This window comes from Capsella rubella, unplaced genomic scaffold (genome assembly GCF_000375325.1).
Source record: "Capsella rubella cultivar Monte Gargano unplaced genomic scaffold, Caprub1_0 scaffold_1, whole genome shotgun sequence".
Lineage (NCBI taxonomy): Eukaryota > Viridiplantae > Streptophyta > Magnoliopsida > Brassicales > Brassicaceae > Capsella > Capsella rubella.
In genome coordinates, this window is record NW_006238923.1 from 13,914,464 (window position 1) to 13,940,684 (window position 26,221).

General features: G+C 31.4%; 1 protein-coding gene and 1 pseudogene across 2 annotated transcripts; both read left to right on the top strand.

Moving 5' to 3' along the window:
* Window positions 1-1,737: 1,737 nt before the first annotated feature.
* On the top strand, window positions 1,738-4,390 carry LOC17897603 (pentatricopeptide repeat-containing protein At3g42630). Of its 2 annotated transcripts, XM_023790208.1 has the most exons (3): window positions 1,738-1,873; window positions 2,709-2,938; window positions 3,024-4,390. In XM_023790208.1, exons 2-3 carry the CDS (start codon window positions 2,837-2,839, stop codon window positions 4,179-4,181), a joined length of 1,260 nt encoding a protein of 419 aa, XP_023645976.1. In that variant the 5' UTR covers window positions 1,738-1,873; window positions 2,709-2,836; the 3' UTR covers window positions 4,182-4,390. The 2 variants fall into 2 exon arrangements, with proteins under 2 accessions (XP_023645976.1, XP_006307633.1); XM_006307571.2 differs by lacking the exon at window positions 1,738-1,873 and having other exon boundaries at window positions 1,969-2,938.
* A 1,262-nt stretch (window positions 4,391-5,652) lies between these two features.
* Window positions 5,653-15,326, top strand: LOC17900037 (annotated as a pseudogene).
* Window positions 15,327-26,221: the final 10,895 nt, after the last annotated feature.

Genomic DNA, 26,221 nt, shown 5'->3' on the forward strand with positions numbered 1-26,221 from the left:
ACAATGAAATGGCTCAATGGCATAATACATTCATACATAAATTAAAAATTAAAAAAATATAACATGTTATAAAATAAAAATCATGACTAAAAATATTTATTTAGTTAAACTCAAAATGTAAATTATTTGTACAATGTAAATCCTAATTTTCCTTTATGAACGCAAACTGATAAATAACCTTGTTTAATTGTAAAATCTAAATCTCACTCCTCTTTTATAAACCCAAACCGATAAATAATCTCGTTTAATTATAAAATCTAAACTATAATAAACATTTATAAACTCAAACCAACATATAACCCTTATAAATGTAAAACCTACAACTGGCAAAACCAAAAATTAGGTAAATAGTTAAAAGAGAATTTTTGAGAAATACCCCTTTCAGTGTACATCTTTTTAAAAATACACCAATTTTCTATCCATTTTTAAAAATTCCTCTTTCAAATATGAAAAATTGTAAACTTTTATATAGTTACCAAATTGACATAACTGAAATTAGGTTATTTGTTTAAATTTATTAATAATTTTTGATATATAACTCTTTATAATATTTGTTTTATATATTTCCTTTTTCGATAGGGTTAATAATATTCTTATTTTATCTACATATTAACAAAATTAGAATCGACACGTGTCAACATCTTAACGTTAATAACTGACACATGTCAAGATCTTTGTAATGGCTGACTTTGAAAACCAAAGATTATTAGGTTTTAACCCGCGGTACACCACGGGACAATTGTTTTAACTAAAAAATATATATAAGTTATATTTGTTAATTTTATTACATTTTTAGTGTTTAAGATTGTATAACTGTATTTTTGATTGTTATTTTTATTACTTAACTCGCGGGATTGTTTTTTGTAACTCGCGGAACTAAAAAAGTTATGTTTAAGTTATATTTGTTCTTTTTTTTGTTTTGTTAACCCGTAAGATAACCCGTAAGAAAAACATAAAACTCAAACCCGTTAAATCTTATCTATGTAAAATATAAACCTTGAATGTTTTATAGATTTCGAGAGATTTTGGTTTTTGCCACAATCAAGATTTTAAAATTTTTGATTCCCTAAAATTTAGTAAAACTTTTTTTGTTGTAATCTTCCATTCAAGATTTTGGATTTTTAAGTTTCATATTAGTCATATTTATAATGGTTCCGAACCATTGTCTAAAATTTTCTACCCGATGTGGGACGTTATATAAATATGTTTTTTCTTTTATCGATTAAGTAATATACGTCCGTTTTCAAAAAATCAAATTGCTACATATGCAAAAAAAATTTGTATTTTTATTATACTTATGTTTTACGTAATAATGTAAATTTTAAAACAAATAAGATCATATAAGGATATTGGAGAAATATTCAATTTATTAAGGAGACATTTTAGGAAATTTTGTTAAATGTAATAAATATTAGTTTATAATTTTGCAATTCTGGTGTAATTTAATTACAAATTTTATCTTAAAAGCTTGTTATTTATTTAAATGGGAAAGATTTATTATGCAAATAATACAAAATAAAAGGTTATTTTACAAAAGGTACTTCAAAAATGTTAATATAGAATCATAGATATAATAAGATCAGCCTATTACCCGATAACAATACTTGAAAAAAAAAAAAAAAAAAAAAAACTAAACAGGGTTGACCAAAAAAAAAACAAAAAAAAGACGGGCTATTTAGTTTAAACGTCTGTGAATGTAACGAGCTTTAGAGAAACACTTACAAGAAAGAAAAAAAAAATCCTTCTGGTTCTTCCTCTTCCTCGATTCGTTTCTTCCACAGTTCATTAGGGTTTCAATCTCTCTGCTCCTTATCACCACCATCACCTTCGTCTCTCTGTATCTTCCGGCGGCTCCTTTCTTTACTTCCCTCAGGTAAACTCTGTTTTTACTCTTTCACTATCTTCTTCTCTCTCCCTCTTGCGGGTTTCGGTGAAGCGGGAGATTCTTAAAGTCAATCCAATGTAAGCACGATGAAGGATTGGTTGTTGTTATTTGTCAAGGTTTACTTCAAGCGTTGTGAAGAGTATGAGCGTCGTCTCGTTAAGATCAAGGAGATATTTTGGCCTTTCCAGCTTTCGATTCGATTTCTCTGTTTTCGGCTTGTGTTTTAGTGATTCCTCGTTTGAATTTTATCTTGGCTTTTCAATCTCCTCACATAATCGATTCCTCTTAGAAAATTTTGTTGTTTTGGTTTGTTTCGATCTTATCTTCTTGGTTTCATTTACAGTGAACACAATTTAGATATAGTGCTTCTTCTTGTGTGAATTCTTAGTTTAAACGATATGGCATATAGCTTTAGTTTTGACTGCTGTTTGAATAAGTAGGATTGTGCTCCATTAAAATAGAATAGTTTTACTACCATTCTTTTGTATAGATTTGAGCTAGAAATATTCCCCAGTGATCTTGACTTTTGTTTTGTGCTTGCTTATGAGTTACTGTATTTTGGTTCTTGTACCTAATTTTTTCTGTTCTCTCTTCGTGGATTCAATTGTGAACTAACTGAATAATTGCTCGTCTATAGTGGCCTTACTTAACACTGTGAATCTGATGTTGTTTTAGTGAATTTGGATCTTTTATGACATAATTGTTCAGTATTCATCTTCTAATCATTATTCCGGACCATGTTTTCATCTTTATTGGTATATTAATGTTGTTATATACATCTTTAGTTTAAACGGGTACAAAACATTTTCTGTTTCATGGGCAGGGTCTAAATGGGCAGGGTGCGGCCATTTTGACATCACTACAAAGGCTTAAATATATCTCTCTCTCCCATCGCTGGAAATCGGCTTGATTCCTCCGTCACCACCTTGCCACGCCGGAGATTTGGTCGCAATGTTGTCGTTCAATCTATCTCATCCTCTCTATTTGAGAACCCGCCATCTCAAGCTTTTATCTTGTTACACAGATTCGTCTTCTCCTTCAATCGCTCGAAAGGTTTACTCCAAAATTTGTATTTGAGTTCTTAATTTTGCATTGCTTTCACTTCATATCTTGAATTTGGTAATCTAATATTGTACAGTTGATCAAGGACTCGAAGCTATCAAGAGTTTTCAGTAGAAAGCTACAAATTGTAGACTATGCTTCATTAGTGCAAACCTTAAGCCAGAAAAGATTGCCTAAAGTAGCTTATGAGATTTTCATCCAAACGAAATCAGATAACCTGTTGCCAAATTACAGAACGCTTTGTGCTCTTATGCTTTGCTTTGCTGAAAATGGGTTTGTTCTTCGTGCACGTACGATTTGGGATGAGATTTTAAACAGTTCTTTCGTGCTTGATCTTGTTGTCATATCAAAGCTCATGTCTGCTTATGAAAAGATTGGTTGTTTTGATGAAATTTTCGTGATCACCAAGGATGTAAGTGTGAGGCATTCGAAGCTGCTTCGGGTTGTATGTTCACTTGCTATATCTTGTTTTGGAAAGAATGGTCAGTTGCAATTGATGGAGGGTGTTATAGAGGAAGTTGATTCTAAGGGAATGTCGTTAGATTCTGGCACGTCTAATGCGATTGTTAGATACTATAGTGTTTTCGGTACTTTAAAAAAGATAGAGCAGGCATATGGCAGGCTTTGGAAGTTTGGAATTGTGATAGAGGAAGAAGAGATAAGGGCTGTGTTGCTAGCATATTTAAAAGAAAGAAAGTTTTATCGGCTACGTGAGTTTTTGTCAGATGTTGGTCTCGGTAGAAGAAATCTAGGGAATTTGTTATGGAACTCTGTATTACTTTCATATGCAGCTGACTTTAAGATGAAAAGCTTGCAGAGAGAGTTTGTTGGAATGCTTGATGCGGGTTTCTCTCCTGACCTTACCACCTTTAACATTCGAGCCCTTGCGTTTTCTAGAATGGCTCTCTTTTGGGATCTACATCTCACTCTTGAACATATGAGACATTTAAACATTGTTCCAGATCTTGTGACTTTCGGATGTGTGGTCGATGCATACATGGACAGGCGACTAGCAAGAAATTTGGAATTTTTTTACAACCAAATGAACTTTGACGATTCTCCTATTGTCTTAACTGATCCACTTGCATATGAAGTACTGGGGAAAGGCGATTTTCATCTTAGCTCAGAAGCTGTTTTGGAGTTTAGTCCGCGGAAAAACTGGACGTATAGAAAGCTACTCGGAGTTTACTTCAAGAAAAAGTTGCGGAGAGACCAGATTTTCTGGAATTACTAGTCACCTACCACCTCTTTGCTGCAAAAACGTCATGCTTTGCTTATTACAATCCGGATGGTTTGAAACATTGAGGTTGGAGAGCCTTCTTGCAACTATATTTACATTTTTATCATATATGCATGTATTTACAATGTTGTTCTGTCAAATAGATCGGTATATTAGATTATATTACAAAGTATATTTTTTTTGTGCGAACATATTACATAGTATATGTGTTCATTCATTATTGTTGAAATGCATACTTTGCATAGTGACCTCCTTTTTTCATCTTCTTTTAATTGATCGATCATTTCTATGATGTATTCAATGGTTTTTGTATTCTTTTTGTTTCCTTGGAGAAAGATTTTACGTAAAACTAAGATATTGTGATTGTTAAAAAACGCTTAAGTGAAGTAATCAATATAAATTATAATATACTGTATTGGTTTTATATAAAAGTTTTTTTTCACTATTGAGTTTATTCAAGATTGAAACCAGTACATATTACACAAAGCCAACAAAGTCCAAGACAAGACTTTCTGGAAACAAAGTCGGCAAGGGTCGAAAGCCCTCCAGAGATAAAGCCGGCAAATTTAAAGGAAACTCCCGGAGCCAAAAGCCCGATTAACGGGATACAAGATCAAGTTGATAAAAGACATAAAACTATAAATATTATCATCATGCTTCTTTCTTCTTCAATTAACCAGTATTTCTAAAATTGGAAGCTGATTCCGACACCTCCAGAAAGCGGTCAGAATTGAACTTCTGGTCTTATAGTCCCCACTTCATTTTTGGAGACTTCGAAAATTAGAGATCTTGATCTACCTAAGAACGGCAATTTACTACTATTCATCTTTTCTGCTCACTTTATATTAGCTAGTATAGCTTTTTAAATATAATTTTATGAAAAAACTTTTGAGTATCTAAACTTAATAAATTCTATTTTGTACAACTACTACCTCTCATTGTTATATAATATATGATCATTAACAATATAATTTAGCACTTTTCACTTTTTCGAATCTAATCACAACCATAGTTTTATTTCGGAAAATTGTTTGCCAGCTACACAGACAATTCACCAACACATACGCACACATGCAAACAATTTTAATGTTTGGCTAACTACATAGACTATCGACATCACATGAGCACATATCTGAACAAACATTGGTTATGTACGCAGCACCATAACCATAACTTCCAGTACCGTCCCGTTTTAAGGAACGACGAAATCCGGTGACGTCCTTTAATTCTGATTATGACCCGATTAAGATTTTAACCCACAATTTTTTTAAACCGGACCAGATTGAATTAAGCCCAAACCGGTCCAATTGAAATTGCAACATAACAAACCTAGTCTCCTCCTCTTCCTTAGTCATTCAGGATTTGCAAAGAAACACAAAAAATATCTTTCTAATTTCTTGACGAAGAAGAACAAATCTTCAAAAATCTACTCTCATTGACTGAAGCAAACGTGAATCTCGTTACGATGAGGTAAGTTCTCTCGTTTTAACTTGATTTGAATGTGAATCGGAGATCGATTGTTTTCTGGGTTTGAAGGGGTTTCTGGGTTTGAAAAGGTTTCTGAGTTTAAAAGAGTTTATCGATTTCTTCTAAGTTTTTTTCTGGGTTTATGAACTTTATATAAGAAAGTGAAAGTGGTGTCGATTTCGATAGTTGCTTAGTTTGAAAAAACGATTTGTCTTTTGTTTCTTGTCGATTTATGTCGGGTTTTTGTCGGGTTTTTTTTTATCATTGTTTAAGACGACCAGTTGACTAATGTTGATAAATTTTTCGTTTTTTTTATTGTGTAGTAACGAGTCACTTGTTACAGTAAGTTGCCATCATTCTGGGCATTTTAAAACGACAAATGGTGTCTTGGATTACGTTGATGGAGTGCTTGATGTTGTTGAAGTAGATCGTGATATTATATTTGCAGAAGTGATATTGAAGTTGCTTGATCTGGGAGAATGTGGTAGAAGCTGCCATTTGAAGACTTAGAAGATAAACATCCTCTTTGGGAAAATGTGGATGCAAATAAAAAGAAGATGCAAGCAGCAGGTCGTTGGATGAGAAAGTTGGATGTGTATGTTGAGAAACCAATAATTGAGGAGCTACAGATAGTGCCAGAGATAGCTACAGCAGTTGAGAATCCAAGTGATGGAGAGAGTGACCCAGAGTATGAACCCGAAGCGGATATAGAGGTGTCTGATGATGATGATTCTAATGATGAAGAAGCTGGTTTGTCTGACAATGCAGAATCAGCTGATGATGATGATGATGATGAGGTTGTTGAAGCGGATTTAGAAGTTTTCAATCATGAGAGTTATGAAGAACAGATTTCAGATGAAGATGAAGTCTACCCTGCTACTGATGCTTCTTCTGGTGATGAAGAAGAACAAGCTGAGAGGTTGGTAAGAAGGAATTTACCTGATGGTGTGTTCAGCCTGAAACAAATATTTTCAAGTGGTCAAGAGTTTAAACAGAATGTGATTAGATATATATTGAAGACAAGGTGTAATGTGGTGTATGATAGGTGGGAAAAAGAAAGACTTGATGCTAGTTAAACCCAAATATTTTCAAGTTAAACCCACATTTTGTTCCACAAAACCCAGAAACCCAGAAATAATAGAGATTTCGATTTCTGTTTCACATATTTACTATCAAGATTTCGATTTCACATATTATTCAACTCAAAAAGATATATCTTACCTTGTATCGTGATGAGATTCGAATTCCTCTTAAGTAAAATGGGATTTTTTTTTTGCTTTACAAATCGTGAAAGAACGAGGAAGTAAAAGAGTGTTTGTCATGTAGACATTTTAATTGAACCGGGTTTGAGACATTACAATTTTGGTTCCGTTAAAAATTTTAATATCGCCGGTCAAATTATTAATTGGGTCATAATCGGGATTAAAAGCCGTCACCGGATTCCGTCGTTCTTTAAAACGGACGGGTGTCGGAAGATATGGTTATGGTGCTGCGTACATAACCAATGTTTGTTCAGATATGTGCTCATGTGATGTCGATAGTCTATGTAGTTAGCCAAACATTAAAATTGTTTGCATGTGTGCGTATGTGTTGGTGAATTGTCTGTGTAGCTGGCAAACAATTTTCCTTTTATTTCAGCCACTCTCAACCATTTCTACAATTATATACTTTTTAATAAAAAAACTCACGTTTTTCCCACATTAGTATTAATATAAATATATGAATTTATGGTTTCACAATTTTTTTAGATATATCATTTTTCTATCGTTTTGCAAGCACTCATTTTTCATCATCTTTTATCCGCACAACCACATCTACCATTCAAGATTCTTCATTGTAGGATATTTATACTGAATTATGAACTATAATTTGCCAAAACAATATTAAAAATAAAATAAAAACATAGGAAGATAAACTATAAACTTTACATATATTTTTTTCTTTTCTAAAATATATATTTTGATAATGCGGATGTATTCAATATTCTGTTCGTTCAATATTTTGTTACAAAATTTTGTACATTCAATATCTAAAACTCTTCATAAAATAATTAAAATTTTATAATTTTCTAATCTATTTCATGAAAAATGTTACTTCATACTGGTGCACAATCTTAATAAATTTAGTGACACTAATATGGATTACGTTATGTATTCAAATTCTAACAAATGATTGAAGATGAAATATCAAAAATTTAATTAATAATGATATTATTTTGACAAAACAAGTTTCCATTTCTCGTTTCTTTCATATATAGATGACTATTATAATTGAAGATAAATTATTAACAAATTTTAATTTATAATCAGTAATATGGTTATTATGGTCAAAGGGAGATAATATGATAGATATTTTCATATATATTTTTGTATATCTATCAATTAATTTTAGAAACTAAGAACTTTACAAAATTTTAGATTTAAGGGACAATTTTAAAAATACTCCTTTTGGGGAATATATTTTTAAAAATACCCCACAAGGGAGATCATTTTTAAAAATACCCCTATTTTTGGGAAAAAAACAAATATACCCTTAATGATTTAACCTAATTGCAAAAACTATTTTCTCCTTCTCCATCTTCTCTCTCGATTCATTCTCTCAGCATCTCTTCCCTCTACATAATTTCTCTCTCCGGATCTTTTCTCTCTCAATCTGCTCTCTCTCCATCATCTCTCTCTCGATCTGCTCTATCTCTATCATCTCTCTCTCGATCTGCTCTATCTCTATCATCTCTCTCTCCATCTGCTCTCTATCTCTATCATCTCTCTCTCGATCTGCTCTCTCTCTCCATCATCTCTCTCTCTCTCTCTCTCTCTCTCTCTCTCTCTCTCTCTCTCTCTCTCTCTAGCGTCGTTGTCGGTAGTTATGGATTTTTGAATATATTGTTCAGGTTTTTGTTAATTTGTAAAATCTATATAAATTTTGGATAAAATTGAATAGAATGCTAGTAGTTAGCCCTGATACGGAGCCGGATATCCGGCAATAATCATAGTATTCGGATCCGGATCCGGCCGAATTCCCAATATCACTATCCGTATCCGGCTCCAAAACCTCGGATATCCGAGATCCGGATAACCAAAAAAACACCCGAATATATGCGGATATGCGGACATCCGGATCCAATCTCAACAACAGTTAGATCTCTTTTACTGTGACGGTTGACCCAAGCTTTGCCAAAGTAGCCAAGCTCCGCCGTAATTAAAACTCCACCGTCATCTTCGCCATGAAAAAAGCTATTAGGAAGCCAAAACCCCACGATATCTTAACGAGTTCAACAACCAAATTTCTCCACACAAAAAAAACATATCCACCATGTTTACTTTTACATATCGCCTTCATCACCGAAATCGTCTTGAACTCACACCAAGTCCATTAATTTGTCACCAAACACCAATAGATCTAAATCGAAGATGAAGGATGAAGAAACGTTGATTTGAGAAAAAGATGGAGAGCCTCAAAAAGTCAAAAAGTGATTTCACACTTCTCTCGTAAATTTGGAGAGAGAAACTGAAGTTAATTGAGCTTTTTTATTTTTTTGGTCTTATAATTCAATTGGGCTTTTTAAGTGGTTTAGTAACAAATTAAACACAATTTAATTATAAAACCGGATCCGGATATCCAGTTTTGAAATTTCTTAGTATCCGGATCCGGACGGATATGTAAATCAACTATCCGGATCCGGCTCTGCCCGTCCTGGATATCTGGTTTTTCGGATCAAATTGAGACGGATACCGGATGTCGGATAATAAGTCTCAGAGCTACTAGTAGTTATAGATTCATTAGGGTATAGTGATTTTCAAGTCTTTGTTAATTAGGGTATAGTCTGAAATGTAGATTTGTTTCATAATCTTTAGTGTACCAAACAAATTTTTTTTTTTGTTGTTGCTTGATTACATTATGTTTTGTTTTGCTAAATTAATGTTAATGAGCTTATTTTGGGGTTGTGAAGGATTGAATTAATGTGACTTGCCACTGAAATAAAGAATGTTCATCGTTCTCCAAAATTTTTGAAAGGGTTTCAAATAATTTTACAGGCCTTTTAAAAAACTTTTAAAAAGGTTTTAAAAAGCTTTTGAAAGGGTTTTAAAATGGATTTAAAAGGGTTTTAAAAGTAATTATAAAGGGTTGTATATATATCTGGTTGTTTTTTTTTGTGACATTATGAGAAAGTGTATCAAACAATTTGGAGTTTGTAGTTTGATGTTGATGACTGTAAATCTTTCACAAGGATTTTATATACCCTTGTTTGGTTCCAGTTTTGAGGTGGGCGATTTGAGGTGTGAGAATTGTAGCTGTCGAGGTTGTTTCTTCACAAGGTTTCAGCTGGAAAAATAGTTATTGGTGGTGATTGCTTGCATTTGTAAAAGGTTGTGGTGTGGAGCTGCAGTGGTGCTTGTACCCATCCACGTTTTTGGCTTTACGATTATATAGTTATCCTCTTTTTTTATTTCTATGTAGATATATATGTATGTGGTTAAGATCTTGGTAAATAATATTATAATTATGATGCTACACATAAAATACAAGTGGAGAAATTTGATTTTTTTATGCTACAGTTTTGTGGGTGGTGAATGGACATGTGAAATGAGACTTGCGGAAGATTTTCAAGTGGAGGAGAAGAAATGGAGCTAAGCAATAGATTACTGCCTTGTCATGGTTCCAGTTTTGACTTGTGGAGTAATGCCTTGTTTGAGTATTACGTAACCATTAATCTACTAATGTAAATTAGTTAGTGCTGGAACCTTTTGATCAGAGCTCTCACAAGAGCAATATGTTGGCTTACTTTTCATAACATTGGGTTTTTCAAACTCGTAAACAAGAATTTCCCAAGAAAGAAAATTCTAATCGCCTAATACAATCAATTCTTATATACAAAAAGCTATTCACTCTATGTATTTACTTCTCCTTATTCACGTGCTATTCCTTCATTTTGTATCATATAAAACCTTATAAAAACCATATAAAACCTTTATAAAAACATTTCAAACGTTTTAAAATCATTTTATAACCTTTGAAATTCCATATAAAATCTTTGTAGACATTTTAAACCTTAAATTCTTAAGACTAGAAGTATTTAAAAGGGTTTATACAATGATTGATAATTCATAAGGTTTTACAATTCTTTTATAAAGAGTTTATAAGGTTTTTATAAGAGTTTTAAAAGGTTTTTATAACGATTTTATAAGGGTTTTAAAAGGTTTTTGAAAACTATCTGTTTACATAGTATTTAAAAGATTTTGTAAGGTTTTAAAAGGTTTCTAAAAACTATTTAAGGGTTATATGGTTTTTAAGAGGTTTTTAAAAAGTATTTAAAAGGTTTTATAAGGTTTTTATAAAAGGTTTCTAAAAACTATTTAAGGGTTATAAGGTTTTTAACAGGTATTTAAAAAGTATTTAAAATGTTTTATAAGGTTTTTATAAAGCTTTGATGAGGTTTTTATAAAGCTTTTATAAGGTTTTTAAAAGGTTTTTAAAAAGTATTTAAAAGGTTTTTCAAAAGTATTTAAAAGGTTTTAAAACATATTTAAAAGGTTTTTAAAAAGTAATAAAAGGTTTTACAAAGTATTTAAAAGGTTTTTAAATGTAAATTAAGATTTTAAAGCTATTTAAAACGTTTTACATGGCTTTTATAAGTTTTTAAAAGTATTTAAAAGGTTTTGAAAAATATTTAAAAGGTTTTGAAAGTACTTAAAAGGTTGTACAACGTATTTAAATTGATTTACAAAGTGTTTAAATGTATATTAAAGTTTTTATAAGTATTTACAAGGCTTTTATAAAGTTTCTATAAGGTTTAATAAAATAAATTCTTTTAAAAAATTTAAGAAACCTTTTAAAAACTTTATAAAAGCCTTATTAAAACCTTATAAAAACATGAATTAACGGTGTAGTAACTTTAAGCTCTGATATATGTAGACACTGTTATTTTTCTAAAATACAACAGGCGGTTACGTTACATTAGTTACTATATTATGATCAATACACACACAAAGACTTGGTCTTGCTTTTTAAATATGGATGAATATTATAATCCTGAACTTCAGTCCTTCTACAAACTCTCACATGACTGCAGCTCTTGGATCATCATTGTTTGGTCTTTTCACACATAGCATTTTCAAACAAGCTCCTAATTTTGTTGCACGCCGTATCCCACCTTCAACAATACCAAATTGAACCACATCATTAAACAACATTCATGAGTTGGATCCAACATTATTCAAAAGCGAATGGATTTGTGTTCTTTGCAATTACAACTTTAATTTAATTTTAACAACGAATGCATTACCTCAATGCACGTCAAGATCTTGACTGTTACAATCCATCATATATCCACCACGAAACAAACTCATATAAGTTACAAAAGAGAAACAACATATAACAAGTTAAGGGGGGCAGTAGATGATGATGAGTCTAAGGAGAGGACAGCACCAGACCACTTAATCTTGGCCGAAAGCTCCCATTCGTCGCCTTCCAAGCGTGTCGCAATGGAAAACTCAGCATACCAAAGCTCCAAAATCTGATTAGGACCTTAGGGTCATGCTTCCCAGAAGATGGCCATCCTCTCATGAGTGTTGCTACTGCAGCTCTTCCAAACCCTTGACTTCCTAGTAATATACAATATACAAAGTCCCACATGAACATAACTATATATCTCCCTTACAGCCCAAACATGATGATAACACGTTCTCTATGTTTGATTGCCAAAGTTCAGCTCACTAACTACTAAACTCTAACCAAATTATGACGTTTAAGGCTTATATTATGAGTGTTCCATCACTGATTATTTAAATAAACTAAATATTTGGCTGTCTGAATACGATTGTATGATAAAAATTCAACATGTTTTTTATATATGTTGCAATTTGAATTTTTTTAAACGGATATATATTACTCAGTTGACAAAAAAAACTGTATATACAGTGTCCTACATCGGTCAAAAAAGTTTTTTTGATAATAGTTCATATCATTATAAATAAGACGAATGAGCAGTAGGCTTGATTTATTAGGTATCCAAATTAAAAACTTTTATTTCATATAATCCGGTTTTAAGTTTGAGTAAATTAAAACTTTTAAATTTTTTAAAATATTATAATAGATAAAAATTTAAAATGTTTCAATATTATAAATATTAAAAAATTTAAAATTTATTAAAGTTTCAAATATAATTTTTAATCTTTATAAAATTAAAATAGCATAATATTGAAACTTTTAAAAGCTTCATATAGTATAAATATTAAAAAAATAAAATGATTCAGATATTATAATTATATAAAATAATTGATAATTTTGCCACGGGTGAGAACATATATTAAATCATTGATAATTGGGGGATTTGCACAACTAATCTTTTTATGATACCCTTTTCTACAAGTACCCTCTCCAGGTGTTCATTTTCAAAAATACTCTCTTCAATGTACAAAATGACTTACCCTCCTTTATTATAACCCATGATGAAGAAAAGAATATTCTTTCCAACAAAAAGAATATTCCTTCCGAAAAATTTCCCGCCAAAAATTTTCCCGCTAAAAATTTCCGACAAAAATTTTCCCGCCAAATTTTTTCCGCAATTCCTTTAAAAAACTTTGTCAATATTTTTAAATCCCTTAAAAAATCCTTTAAAACCCTTGTAAATCTTTTAAAAGTCATCCAAAACCTTTCAAAACTTGAGTAAACCTTTTAAAACCATTGTAAATCATTTTATAACATTTATAAACACTTGTAAATCCCTTTAAACCCCTTATAACCGTGATAAATCATTTAATAAAAACTTTTGTAAACTTCTAAAACCTTTAAAACCCCTTGTTAATCCTTAAAAACCATTTTAAAGAACTTGTAATACCTTTAAAAACTTTTGTAAACCCTTCAAAAACCTTTTTAAACTTCTAAAACCCTTTAAAACTTCTTGTAAATCCTTTAAAACTATTTTTAAATCTTTGTATGCCTTTAAATACACTTTTAAATCCTTTTAAAAACACTTGTAAATCCTTTTCAAAAACCTTTAAAAATCCTTGTAAATCTTTTTAAAACTGTTATAAACTTAAAAAAAAATTAAAAACAATTGTAAATCATTTAAAAACCATTTAAAAACCTTTGTAAGCTTCTAAAACCCTTTAAAAACCATTACAAATCTTTTAAAAACCATTTAAAAACTCTTGTAAATCCCTTTAAAAACCCTTTAAAAAAATTTGGCGGGAAAATTTTTGAAAAAATATTTTTTTGTGGGAAAATATTTGCGGAAATGTTTTTGGCGGGAAAATTTGGCGGAAAGTTTTTGGCGGGAAATTTTTGGGGAAAATTTTTTTGGAAGAAATATTCCTTCCTTTGGGAATGAATATTCTTTCAAATAGGGGTAAAATAACCAAATTCCTTGGATGATTCGATTCCCCAAGGGTAACGGTGAGTGTCTTTTGTTCAACCCTGAAAAAAAAGACAAGATGTACAAAATACCAAATCTCGGCAACGATTTCACCAAGAACGTTTGTGTGGCGACTTATAAAAGCTGGCTTCTGATGCAACCAAAATACAAACACATAGATGAAGACTGTAGATTGAATCTATATATTCTAGATCTTTTAACCCGCGAGAGAATCAATCTACCGACCTTCGTATCAGGGTGTGGACTCATATGTTCAATACTTTGGATCGATGAGAAAACCAAAGATCACCTAGTTATTGGAATGTCCGAAGAAGATCATGCCATTTCTTTCAAGAGAGGAGACAAGTCGTGGAAAAAAAATCCCAACCTTGTCAGGTATCGAATGTTTTAGCATGGTTTTCAAGGATCAGAAGCTCTATTGTCTCAACTATGCTAAACTCAAGGTCTTCGATTTTTCTGGATATACTCCGCTCAGAGTTTTCAAAACCAGCGTAAGTGACTTCTTACAACCACTTAGACCTTTTGGCATGAGGATGCCTGGAACTTCATGGAAGGACAACGTGGTTCACTCAAAGAATAAAGTAGTTGTCACGCTAGCCAGAGATGTCTTAATCGTTAAGTGTCGTCGTCCGAATGTGTCCAAAATATGGGAGTTTAAAATCTACAAGATGGTTGGGAACAACCAGTGGGAGGAAATTTATTCTTTGGGAGGCGAGACCATTCTTTTGGATTTGGGTATCACACTGCTCGCCAAGGACATGCAGGGAATCCAGAAGAATTCCATCTACTTCTCCATGGATACTATCCTTTTCGAAGATCAATATGACAAAACCGAAATCTTCATATTTGTAACAACCCATCCCGGTGGGAACCCTTGCCACATGGCACACCCCGCCACATGGCAGCTACAAGCGCTGCAGCGCATCGACCCTAACCTCTCTCCTGTGGACCCAATTGGTAACAGCTTGTCCGATGGGAAGGTTGTTAAAAGGTGAGGACCTGGGTTCGAGGAACGCCAGGCGCACCAATAACCTACCTGGTGGGTCAGGAGTGTATGTGAGCCAGGAGAGTGCCTACATGCTCAGATTGGGCCCACAGGAGAGAGGTTAGGGTCGATGCGCTGCAGCGCTGTAGGGATGCCATGTGGCGGGGTGTGCCATGTGGTGGAATCCACTGGACGGGTTGTTACAATATTCAACCTCTATTCAAAACAAGTTCAACTACCTCACCGTTCTGTTTGCTCTTCCTTTCCCTGCTCTAGATCCCGATGGTTCTTGCCATGTTTCAAACAAGAATGAATAATTCTACTTAATATGTATATTAATTGTTGCAACATTTGGTATTATTTCCTTTTCTCTTTTTGTGAGGGTTTTGGACTCATTTGCTAAGACTTGTTTAGCCCAAAACAGGACTTCATCAACATAATAAATTAATAGCTATTACATTTTTTAAATATCTAAGTTTGATATTCATATCTCATCAAGCATAATGCGGTTGTCAAGGTGGACAACGTGTGCTTTACAAACAAAGCAATTTGAATATCAATGTTTTAGGCTCCCACAAATTTTTCTGTTGTGTAAAATTGACTCTAACTAAGAATTTTACGCTAATTTGACAACAATATTGGTAGAAAATAACATCATGAGTGTATAAAGTGCGAGAGTTTCTTAGTATAATTTTAAAATGATTTCAGATTCTAAGGTTAAGAGAAGGTCCCATAAAAAAAAAGCTAGGCCACTTGCTTGTCAGCTCTTTTAGGTAATTCCCTACTTCAAATCGACCTGACACACGAAGATTTGGTAGCATCAAGTGAATGACTTCAAACAAGACTAATTTTGCAAGAAAAGGGATCACGAAGGAGGAGATATGTATGCTGATTCCATTCTCTGTCGAGAAAAATGATCTCATCAACTACTTCAACGTTATCAAATCCCCGGATGAACTTCAGATTGTTTATTGTTCCCTCTTTCTTCTCGGAATAGATTGACATTCTATATTTTCAGAACCGGATAATAATAAAACTCAAAGACTTGTAATCAGAGTGATCAATGAAATGTCGGTAGACAAATCAAATTTATAATTTCGACATGACTAACTTCATAAATAAGTTTGGACACGTAGTACTCTATCCAGCAAAAACCAGGCACTAAAAAATTAGTTGAATTTTATACTAGTACGTACGTTAGAAATTGAAGTGGTTGTATTTCATTAACATACGATCTTTACAAGTTACAATCCATATTTATTTTTGTACAATATTTCTTATTAGCTACTGTTAGACTTATTCTTCTTTATGCTACTGCCGCAGTTACGAACCCTATACAAGGTTTTTTTATGTCTTCGCAATCGAAGACCGTATGATACTTCGTGATGAAAGGTAAACCGAGAAACCTACATGCCAATCCATTTTAGAGACACATGCAAATACAAAAAGATTAACGCAAACAAAAAAAACTTACCAGCGAGAACCACCTTCAGTATCCTCCACAAATCTAGTAAAGCACACGTCGTTGTCAATTGCGATGTACTAAATGGCATTAGAGTAAAGAAGATACATTAACAAATGAACCAATAACAAAGGAAAAAAATTTAAAAATATATATCATACATCTTGTGGGGTGAGTGAAAAAGGCTTTTCCCAATTGTAAATATTATCACGGGTAAGGAACTAATGGTGGAGCATAGAACAATTCCACCATTAGCGAATGCTCCAATTGCTCTATTTATTTCCCTTGTACCCCGCTGAATATTATAAACACAGAAAAAACATAGTTTATTTTGAAATGAATGAAAACTGATGATACAAGTTGACAACCTATATTCACTATAATTCAGTTTTCTTACCTCCGGACCTATAATATCCGTCATCCCCGAGTCGATAATTGCTGTACACTGTACTTTACAGTTTTTAACATAATTACCCCACCATTTGATGTCAACCAAAAAGAAAATATACATTTTGTATAAAATCTTGTCCCTCAATTTGGATGCCACCAAACCGAACATTATCTTGCGATAAATCACCCTGTACTTGACCGTTATGATATGTCATTGTCACAGTTTTTCCTACACAGTTGAGAGATTTATCTAAGTTGAATGTACATAACAAAGTCAAAGAGACAAAAGAAAGGGATAAAATATTACTGATAGATTTGATGATATCTGATTCCAAGGCATCAAAAGTAGGATGCCCTTTAAAAGGCCACCACGCTGAAGGGACCCAGAAATTGATGGATCCTAGATAAAAAAACTACCTTAAATAATTGGCCAGGATTTCCAACATTTATATGTCCATAGAAGATTACCTCACGGTAATTTGTTAAACCCACAACTTTGGGTATAGCGTTCATTTGTTGTTTGAGGGTTTTAGTGACCGTATGATTACATAAAACGAAGCCTTGGAACAATGATAGGAGAATAAAATAGAGAAAATGCATTTTTGTCGAGAAAAAACTCTTTATAATAGAAATCGGTTACAATATAAATTATTGTGATGAAAACAAATAAAAGCGTGATATATATATAGCGCAATATTAATATTATTTATATAATCAAATGTAAACAACACATGCCCTGTGTGTTGAGCAGAACCGGCGTTTAGGTGAGCAAGTAAAACATGTGTGCTTGCGAACACTTTTATAATGTGTAAACTTTCGGCATATGTATTACAAAATTTGGTTTACTTCAGTTGGTAGCGTCCATAAAAATTCTACTTATGGTATATTTTACACATTTTTAAAACCTTTCCAATACTTTTTTAGATTAGAATTAGACTATTAAAATCCACCGACCAATAACACCTTAAGGTATTCAAATTGTTTTTGAGCTTGCGGCCTATTTTGCTAACAAACCATCCTTACCATAAAAAGTAATGATTAACACATTCACACAATCTTTGAAGGCAAGAATCACCACAAGAAAACAAGGTGATAACCTACTAATTTTCCTACCAAAACTATGGTAGGATACAGTTCCTACCATATACTTACAAGTTTTTTTTACGGAAAGCGCATGTCGTAGGAAATTGGAAGTAAATTTCCTACGAAAATATTTTGTAAGCAATTCGTATGAAATTTCCTTCAAAAATCCTTCTCAAATTATAGTCGTAGGAGTTTTCGGAAGAACTTTGAAAGAATTTGATAGAAAATTACGTGGTAAGAATTCGGTAAGAATGATTTTGAATGAATATCTTAGGAAATTAGTAAGAAATATTTCCTACTAGATGGGTGACCGCAACTTTTAACTAGAAATCTAAAGGATATAGGTTTATCAGGTTATCCTATATCATTATATCCATCGTATTTAACATAACTATCTATACATAGATAATGCTATTTAAACATGGTTATGTTAGGTTTATTCAAGGAGTATTACATAACACATAGATAATGCTAAATAGAATAATCCCCTAACAGGATTTTTATGTAATACTCATCACTACTTTAATATGATCTTCGCAAATTATTGTATTACATAGATAATGCAATATTGAAAGAATACTTACATTGTGGTACGTTATGGAAATAGCTAAGCTATTACGTAATACATCACTCACATATTATGTATTATAGATGAGTTTACCAATGGATTATCTATGTATTTATTCAGCTTATAGATTTATAGATGGATTGTCTATAGATTTATAGATGTATTGACGATGGATTTATAGATGTAGCATAATATAAATGTTACCACAGCCAATAAACTCCTTGATCTAAATATAATACCAAATTATAAATAACTATAATATTTATAGATGTAAATAAACTTACATCGCTACGAAATTGTCGACCTCGGGAATCTTTGGATTGAGTCTTATTTGGGTACAAATGGTGTTAGACACAATTCTTTTTCCTATAATAAGAATAACAATCTTTAAATATATAAAATAACAAATATACTAAACTATCTTAGATAAAACATGTTAACTAAAGAATAATCTCATGAACATGTACCTTGGAAAATGTCTACCTCTCCCCATCGAATCACACAAATCAGACTTTGGTTTCGTAAAGCTTTGTAGGCCTTAAAGAAGTTGACGGCGGATGATCCAGTCAACCCACATCGTAAAATGACTCCACTATATTGGCAAGATCAAAAATAAACATTAAGTATATATAACCATACCAAATATATTTGAAATGAAAACGAACTATAGTAAACATTTGCATAGTTAGAAACAAATACCTAGTGTTTCGAAGATCAAAACAAATCTTATGGTGTATAGAATAATCTTTTTTTGTCATCGGCCTCTTCGTCGACATTTTGATTACCAATATCCTCTTCTTCTTGGTCGTCATCTTCATTAGATTCACTTGCATTATATTCCTCATCACCATCTGTTTCTTCTTGTGTATCATTATAACCAAGATCATCTTCCTAGCTATCACCCTCATCATATCAATCAGTTTCAGTTTCTGATTCATCACTTTCATGTTCTTCTTCTTCAGTATTATCACCGTCGCCGTATCCATCACTCCCATATTCATCATTTTCTGTATCAATTATCTCATAAAAACCTTCATCTTCTTCATCCTCTTATTCGTCCTCTTGCTCATAGTCCTCATCCATTGCATCTCCTTCGTCGTCAATATCATCAGTGTACATACTATCGTCGTCAGAATCTTCGATTTCAGAATCATAAAGACGACCACGTTGGAAGTGAATCCCTCGTTGGACGGTGCATCTCGGCAAATAAACTTAAACAGGTGACGAACATAAACGGAACTTGATTTAGACACAGCTTGAACGCGATTCTTCTGCTCATTGTCGTTGTCTACATGGTCCCAAGTATCAAACTTTCCTACGTGTATAACCTCTCCAATGACATCTAAAATAAATAAAAAATAATCAGTTTGAATACAAATCCTAATCTAAACTAATTTAGGAAGTATACGCAAATTATATTTTTAGTAAACCTTAAAACACAATGTTTAAGTAACTTACCAACCAAGTAATCATCACAATGAGAACCATCCAATATATGTTTATAATCCATAAAATCAAAATACTCTCCACCTCCAACCAATCATGGCCTTCTTAATCATGGTTTGACACATAATAATAACTTTGTATCGATGAGTAGTAGTTTTGCAAGACCCATATTGATCCACGACTTTGAAATTCTCGATTTCAAGCCAATCACCAACAATATACTTGGAAATAAATCTATCATAAAGAATACCACGGAAAGAACAATGGACTTTTTCACCCTACAAAAGTTGATATTATGGTTAAGAAAGATTATAGTATGTAATCGTAAAATTTAAGAATTTTAAGTTTTACTAAAATAATTTTTAAAAACGCATGTTACTTAGAAAACATTCAAACCTGAATATCAACTAACACCATCTCCAAACTTGGTCCAAGTTTTAAACAATTCTCCTCCCATAAGCATAACACTTTCACCTGAATTTTCCAGTCATATTTCGAAGGATTCAAACGTGATGCACCATCAACAGGATGATTCTTCACCATAATGAAACCTGAATAACCATAGAAACAGATTAGTTTAGCTATTGAAACTATGAATATAAAAAAAATTATTAAAAAGTTGAGTAATGAAGGTAAAACCTAACCCTAATAAATCGTCCGATGTATGAAAGTTTGGACAATGAATGGTCAAATATATATACACATATACTCGTTAAATTTGTATATAATTATCGTTATGAATAATGTCCTTTATTAATATGGACATTAATCTTTAACTTATACAAATCTTTTATTTTTATAATCTGCTCGTCCTATATTTATCATTATAATTTTTATAATCTGCTCGTCTATATTTATCATTATAAATATGTAAAATTTATATTTATCTTAGTCTAAACTTTTTAAAAACAATTAAGATAATTTCAAACTGTGTATAAATAAATAAGCAAATATATAGTATATGTAATACGTATTATTGTGAAATTTCCTATACTGAACCACTAATTACTAACATATTTATCGTTTTAAATCATTATATGTACATATAAATTTCTGATATATATCGGATATAGATTTTGTACATATTTACTAACTTGGATGTATACAATTAATATATAAATATTTTTTTTATTTCTGGGGGTAAACTTATGTAGGCTAATCAAGATATTTATCTCTATCCTTATCATATTTTGTAAACTAACCCTTAATATTTACATTCCATCGTCAATATTTTATAATTTTAAACCAGTGTTTATTTATTAAGCTACACACTTATTGTCGGGAAAACGGGGAAAATCAATCCAAACTATTTCTCGAAGGTATTTTCATACCCAAACTCACGTACTCTGAATTTTACAACCCAAACCAGCTTTTAATTCAAATATTCCACCTGAACCACATCAAATTTTGTCGATTTCAAACTCGACGTTAACAGTATCTCTGCCCATCTTGAAGATTTGGAAAATCAAGCTTAAGCTTATGTAAAAACCAAGAGAAATTAAGCTTTGAATTACCATTAGACCAAATAATATATAAAAAAAGATGAGGTATTAAACATCCAAATAAAAAATAGATGGGGTATTTTAAATCTTTTTTCCCTTTACGCCCTTTATTTTTTAACAGGCAAAACCAGCATCCACCAACTTGTTTAGTTTATTGTTTATCAATCTCTATTTATAAATACCACTTCCTTGCATCTCTTTCTCATATCTAAATCAAATATTACAAAGTATATATAAAAACTACTTTACAACAAAAAGGTTTTCTTGTGTTATAAATTGTATTGCTTAGTTAGCTTTTTCATTGCATGTTAGTTAAGTTAATCTCGTAAAAAAAAAATGATGACCGTTGTAATAATTATTGGGAAAAATGTCAGTTAAATCACGAACTTTCAAATTTTGGCCATTTAAATCACGAACTTTCTATATGGCCATTTAAAACATGAACGTTTCGTTAACTTATTTTTTAAAACACCATCTTTCGTTGACCAGGCCGAAATGAACACCATATCCTCAAATTCGTTGACAAAGCAGCTAACCATCGTTAATCATATTTGTTAGTGAGAAAAACGTCGTTTAATTCTAAAACGATATCTCAAAATCGTGATTCTAACGTCATAATCCAAAAATCAAATCCCTACTTTCTCACTTTGTTTTAGCCTTAAACGACGTAGTCTCTTACTAATAGAGATGAATTAGTGATGGCTAAATGTTTGTTAGTTGTTTTGTAACAAATTTTTGGTTATGATGTACAATTTGGCTTTGTTAACGAAAGATGATGGTTTAAAAACTAAGTTCACAAAATAATCATGCTTTAAATGGCCACATAGAAAGTTCGTGATTTAAATGGCCAAAATTTGAAAGTTCATGATTTAAATGACATTTTTCCCGTTCCTAATTCTAGACACTTTCCCTTTTTCTAATATAATCCTCTACTCTTAATGAATACCCAAGTTTTCCCTTACCAAACCGATTCAAACCGATTCATCAAACCAATTTTTAATTAAATTAATTATTAAAAAAATCCAAAATTGCTGCTGTCAAAACAAACAAAAAAAACTTCAAAATCGGTTCCATCGTCGCTTCTTCCTCCCCAGTCTTTCACCATTAAAACTCAAGCTTAAATCTTTAAATCATATCTTTTCTTTTTCCTATTACTTTTAGCTTAAATCTCCTTTAATTAGATTTGAAACTTGTGTTGACAATTAATGGACATTGACTTGATAATCATCTATTATGGGTCGATTAAGGTACTACTGGTATTTTACTATGTGCTAGTTTAGTTTTAGTTCTATCCTTTTTAGAAAAAACAGAGACTAACCTTCCGAAAGCATTAAAGATAGTCTGAGAGAAACTTGGATAGTTAGTTTCAGAACCAAGATAAGTTTCAAGATCAGTGTATTTAATTAATATATATGTACTTTATGTTTTTGTATAACTTGGTAAAACTCGGTCTTGTAATGGTACAACTACGTATGTCTTTGCTCGTATTCAGTTTGTAAAATGTTGTACAACTAACGGTACAACTACGACCCATTTCTTAAAAATTCATAGGTACTTTATAAATAGATTTTTTGGAAAATGTTAATAATCTTTCATATTGACTTTATTAATTGAAATTTGTGTGACAAATCTTCTAAAATAGCATCAAAAGAAAAGAAAAAAAGAAGAAGATAGTGTTCATTAAATTCATTTGTATACAAGAAAGACCTTATAGTTTTAAGATGACTATCTTATTGTTAACTCAATTACATTGCAAACACACACAAAAGTAAGGTTTTGATTCATATTTTTGCATAAAGATATGGGGAATGTAATAAAAATAAGTAAAATCTTCGGTCCAACTACAAAGGTTTTGTTTGAATAAAAGTATAACTGATTATACTTAAAAATCTTAAAAAATACAACTATATAAAAGAGAGTACAACTTGGAAACTAGGAACAACTATGTTCATTTCTGCGGTGCCAAGTGTCATGTTTGGCGACTCCATGTGTTTTAGTGCAGTTTATACGAAAACCACAATTTGAGATCCGATTTCAGATCTTGTGATTGTTTTTTTTTTTTTTTTCTGTAAACCACAATTTTATTAATGAAAAAAAAACATAATTAGCCACCATTACAGGAGAAAGACAGCATAAGACCTGCTACAAAATACACATCACTAAAGGCTGAAGAGGCTGCAAACACATAAGCAAAATTCTTCCTGGCTCAACGGTGACTTCAAGTGACTTCCAAGGTTTTGTAAAGAGCTGAGAATCCAACGACAAGTGCAAAACCAAAATGTATTCCTTCCACGCCAACAAGAGGGTGTTCTTCCGTAAAGAGGTAGTCTTCGCCATGATATCTTCTGCTTCCCATGTAAGGGTTCTAGAACGATAAGCGATAGAGCTCACCCGCAAGGGAACTTCAAGGATTTTAGAAGAAATCATGTCCAAACAAGATGCTACATCGAGTCCACCAACACCAATTCTAAAGAGGTGTTGGTGTGACGAAGGAATTACTGAAAATATCTATATACGATCATACAATCCATATTAAGTTGTACCAAGTTTTACGAAGTTGTATTTTTTAGTTTTAAAAACTTTTAAGTTACAAAATCAACATAGTTATACCAAGTTATACATAGTTATATACGGTTAAGAGATTTATTGTTGAATCCCCATTAGACGGCTTTGTTTCTTCATAATCAACTGGAATTGGTGACTACTGTTCTTCTTCATCGAAAACTTATATTGCATCTGAAGGATTGTGGTCTCCAAGTTCACTCGGGTTATTTGTAAAAACCTATAAACCAATCAATTTCCTCATCAAAATCTTACAATCTACATTTCGGTGTACCAAGTATTACCAAGTTGTATCTTTTGGTTTGAGTATTTTTTTTTAAAAAACGGGAATAATTGAACCAAGTTGTACTTCGTTGTGCACGGTTTTGAGAACAAAATTTCTTAAACTTAAATCGAACAGAAGAAATCGATATGAAGTTATACAAATTTGGAGTTGTTTATAACTTTATCCATATATGAGGAAAAGACAAATTTGGGTTTCTATATTGTGCGAAAGAGAAGAAGATTCGAAATCTAGAAAATTCAAAAAAAAAAAATTGTTAATGGCTTAAGATAAATTCAACCCAGAAACAATGGGGAAAAAGCTTTAAAATACCTCATTTATTTTTTATTTGGACGTTAAATACCTGATCTTTTTAGGTTAGAAAAATAATATCCAAAATAATAAAAACGTGGAATTTAATACCTAAACTATTAAATATTAACATTTTCCTACCTACGATCTGTCAACAAAAAAATATTCCAATTTTACCCTTCTTCATTTACATTTATTATTAATGCATAAATGACATATAATTAATTACAATTTTATTAGAAAACAAATATTTGCTAGTAATATTTCATTGTATCATTAATTTATAGATTTTATTCAAAATATATATTTCATTTTTCATTTTTATCCAAACAATATTAAGTGATTCAATGAAAGGTTTATTTTAAGTTATATGTTTCATATCCAAAATATATATTTCATTTTGTATCCAAATATATTTTATTAAGAAATCTAATGAAAGATATATATATATATATACATATACATATATATTGAATTATACATTTCATTTCCAAAAATGATATGTATATTTCATATTTCATTTTTATCTAAAACTTTTTAAGAGATCCAATGAAAGATATATTTTGAATTGTATATTTTATATCCAAAAATTGTATTATATTTTTATCCAAAACTTTTAAGAGATCCAACGAAACATATATTTTGAATTATATATTTCATATCGAAAAATGAATATTGAAGTATGAAATATATATTTTTAATTAAAGATATAAAGAAATATTACAATGAAATAGTAAAGTAAAATATAGTCTTTTATGCATTAATAATAAATAGAAGTGAATAGGTTTAAAATTGGAATATATATTTTGTTGAGAAATCGTAAGTAGAGAAATGACAATATTTAATATTTGAAGTATTAAATTGTACGATTTTATTATTTTGAGTATTATTCTTCTAACCTAAAAAAATCAGGTATTAAACGTCCAAATAAAAAATAGATTAGGTATTTTTAAGTTTTTTTCCCCAGAAACAATGGGTTCGGGTAATTAAAGAACCAATTAGATTGGTTGGATCGTACATACTATATACTTTTAAGGGTTATAACGTCATTCTTCTATTTTCTGATTTAAAATAAATAAAAACTAAATTAGTTTTTAGAAAAAGAGTAGTTGAGATTTTTTTGGGGGAATATTATCTAAAATGCCAGTTTTACACCCTAAAAAATTGGAACTACCATTTTTCTTTTGGTCTTCTATGGAGTGCCATACACAGTAAAAAGGTTGTGGACAAATAGACAAAAATACCCTTTACCAAAGGGAGAGCATTTTGCATAGTTTTCAAAAACTTGATAGGATGATACATTATTTTCGACAGCTACAGGGGGCATTAATTGGTGACAAGGTAAGCTATTACCCATAAGACTATTGATTTTGTTTGTATTTAGATAGCAAATCAAAAACGAAAAAGAAGGTTTTTTTCTACACACCCAGTTGTCCACCATCCTCTTATATGGTTCTACACACCCCAGTTGTCCACTTGTTGTTGAGTGTGGCAGGCGAGAAAAGCCAATTAAGAAAGTGGCGGTCCATACAATTTTTGTCACTGTTCATGTCAATGTAGACAATTTTCTCATTCGGTCCGTTTTTATGATCCCCGACTTTGCATATTAGCTCTTAGTTCT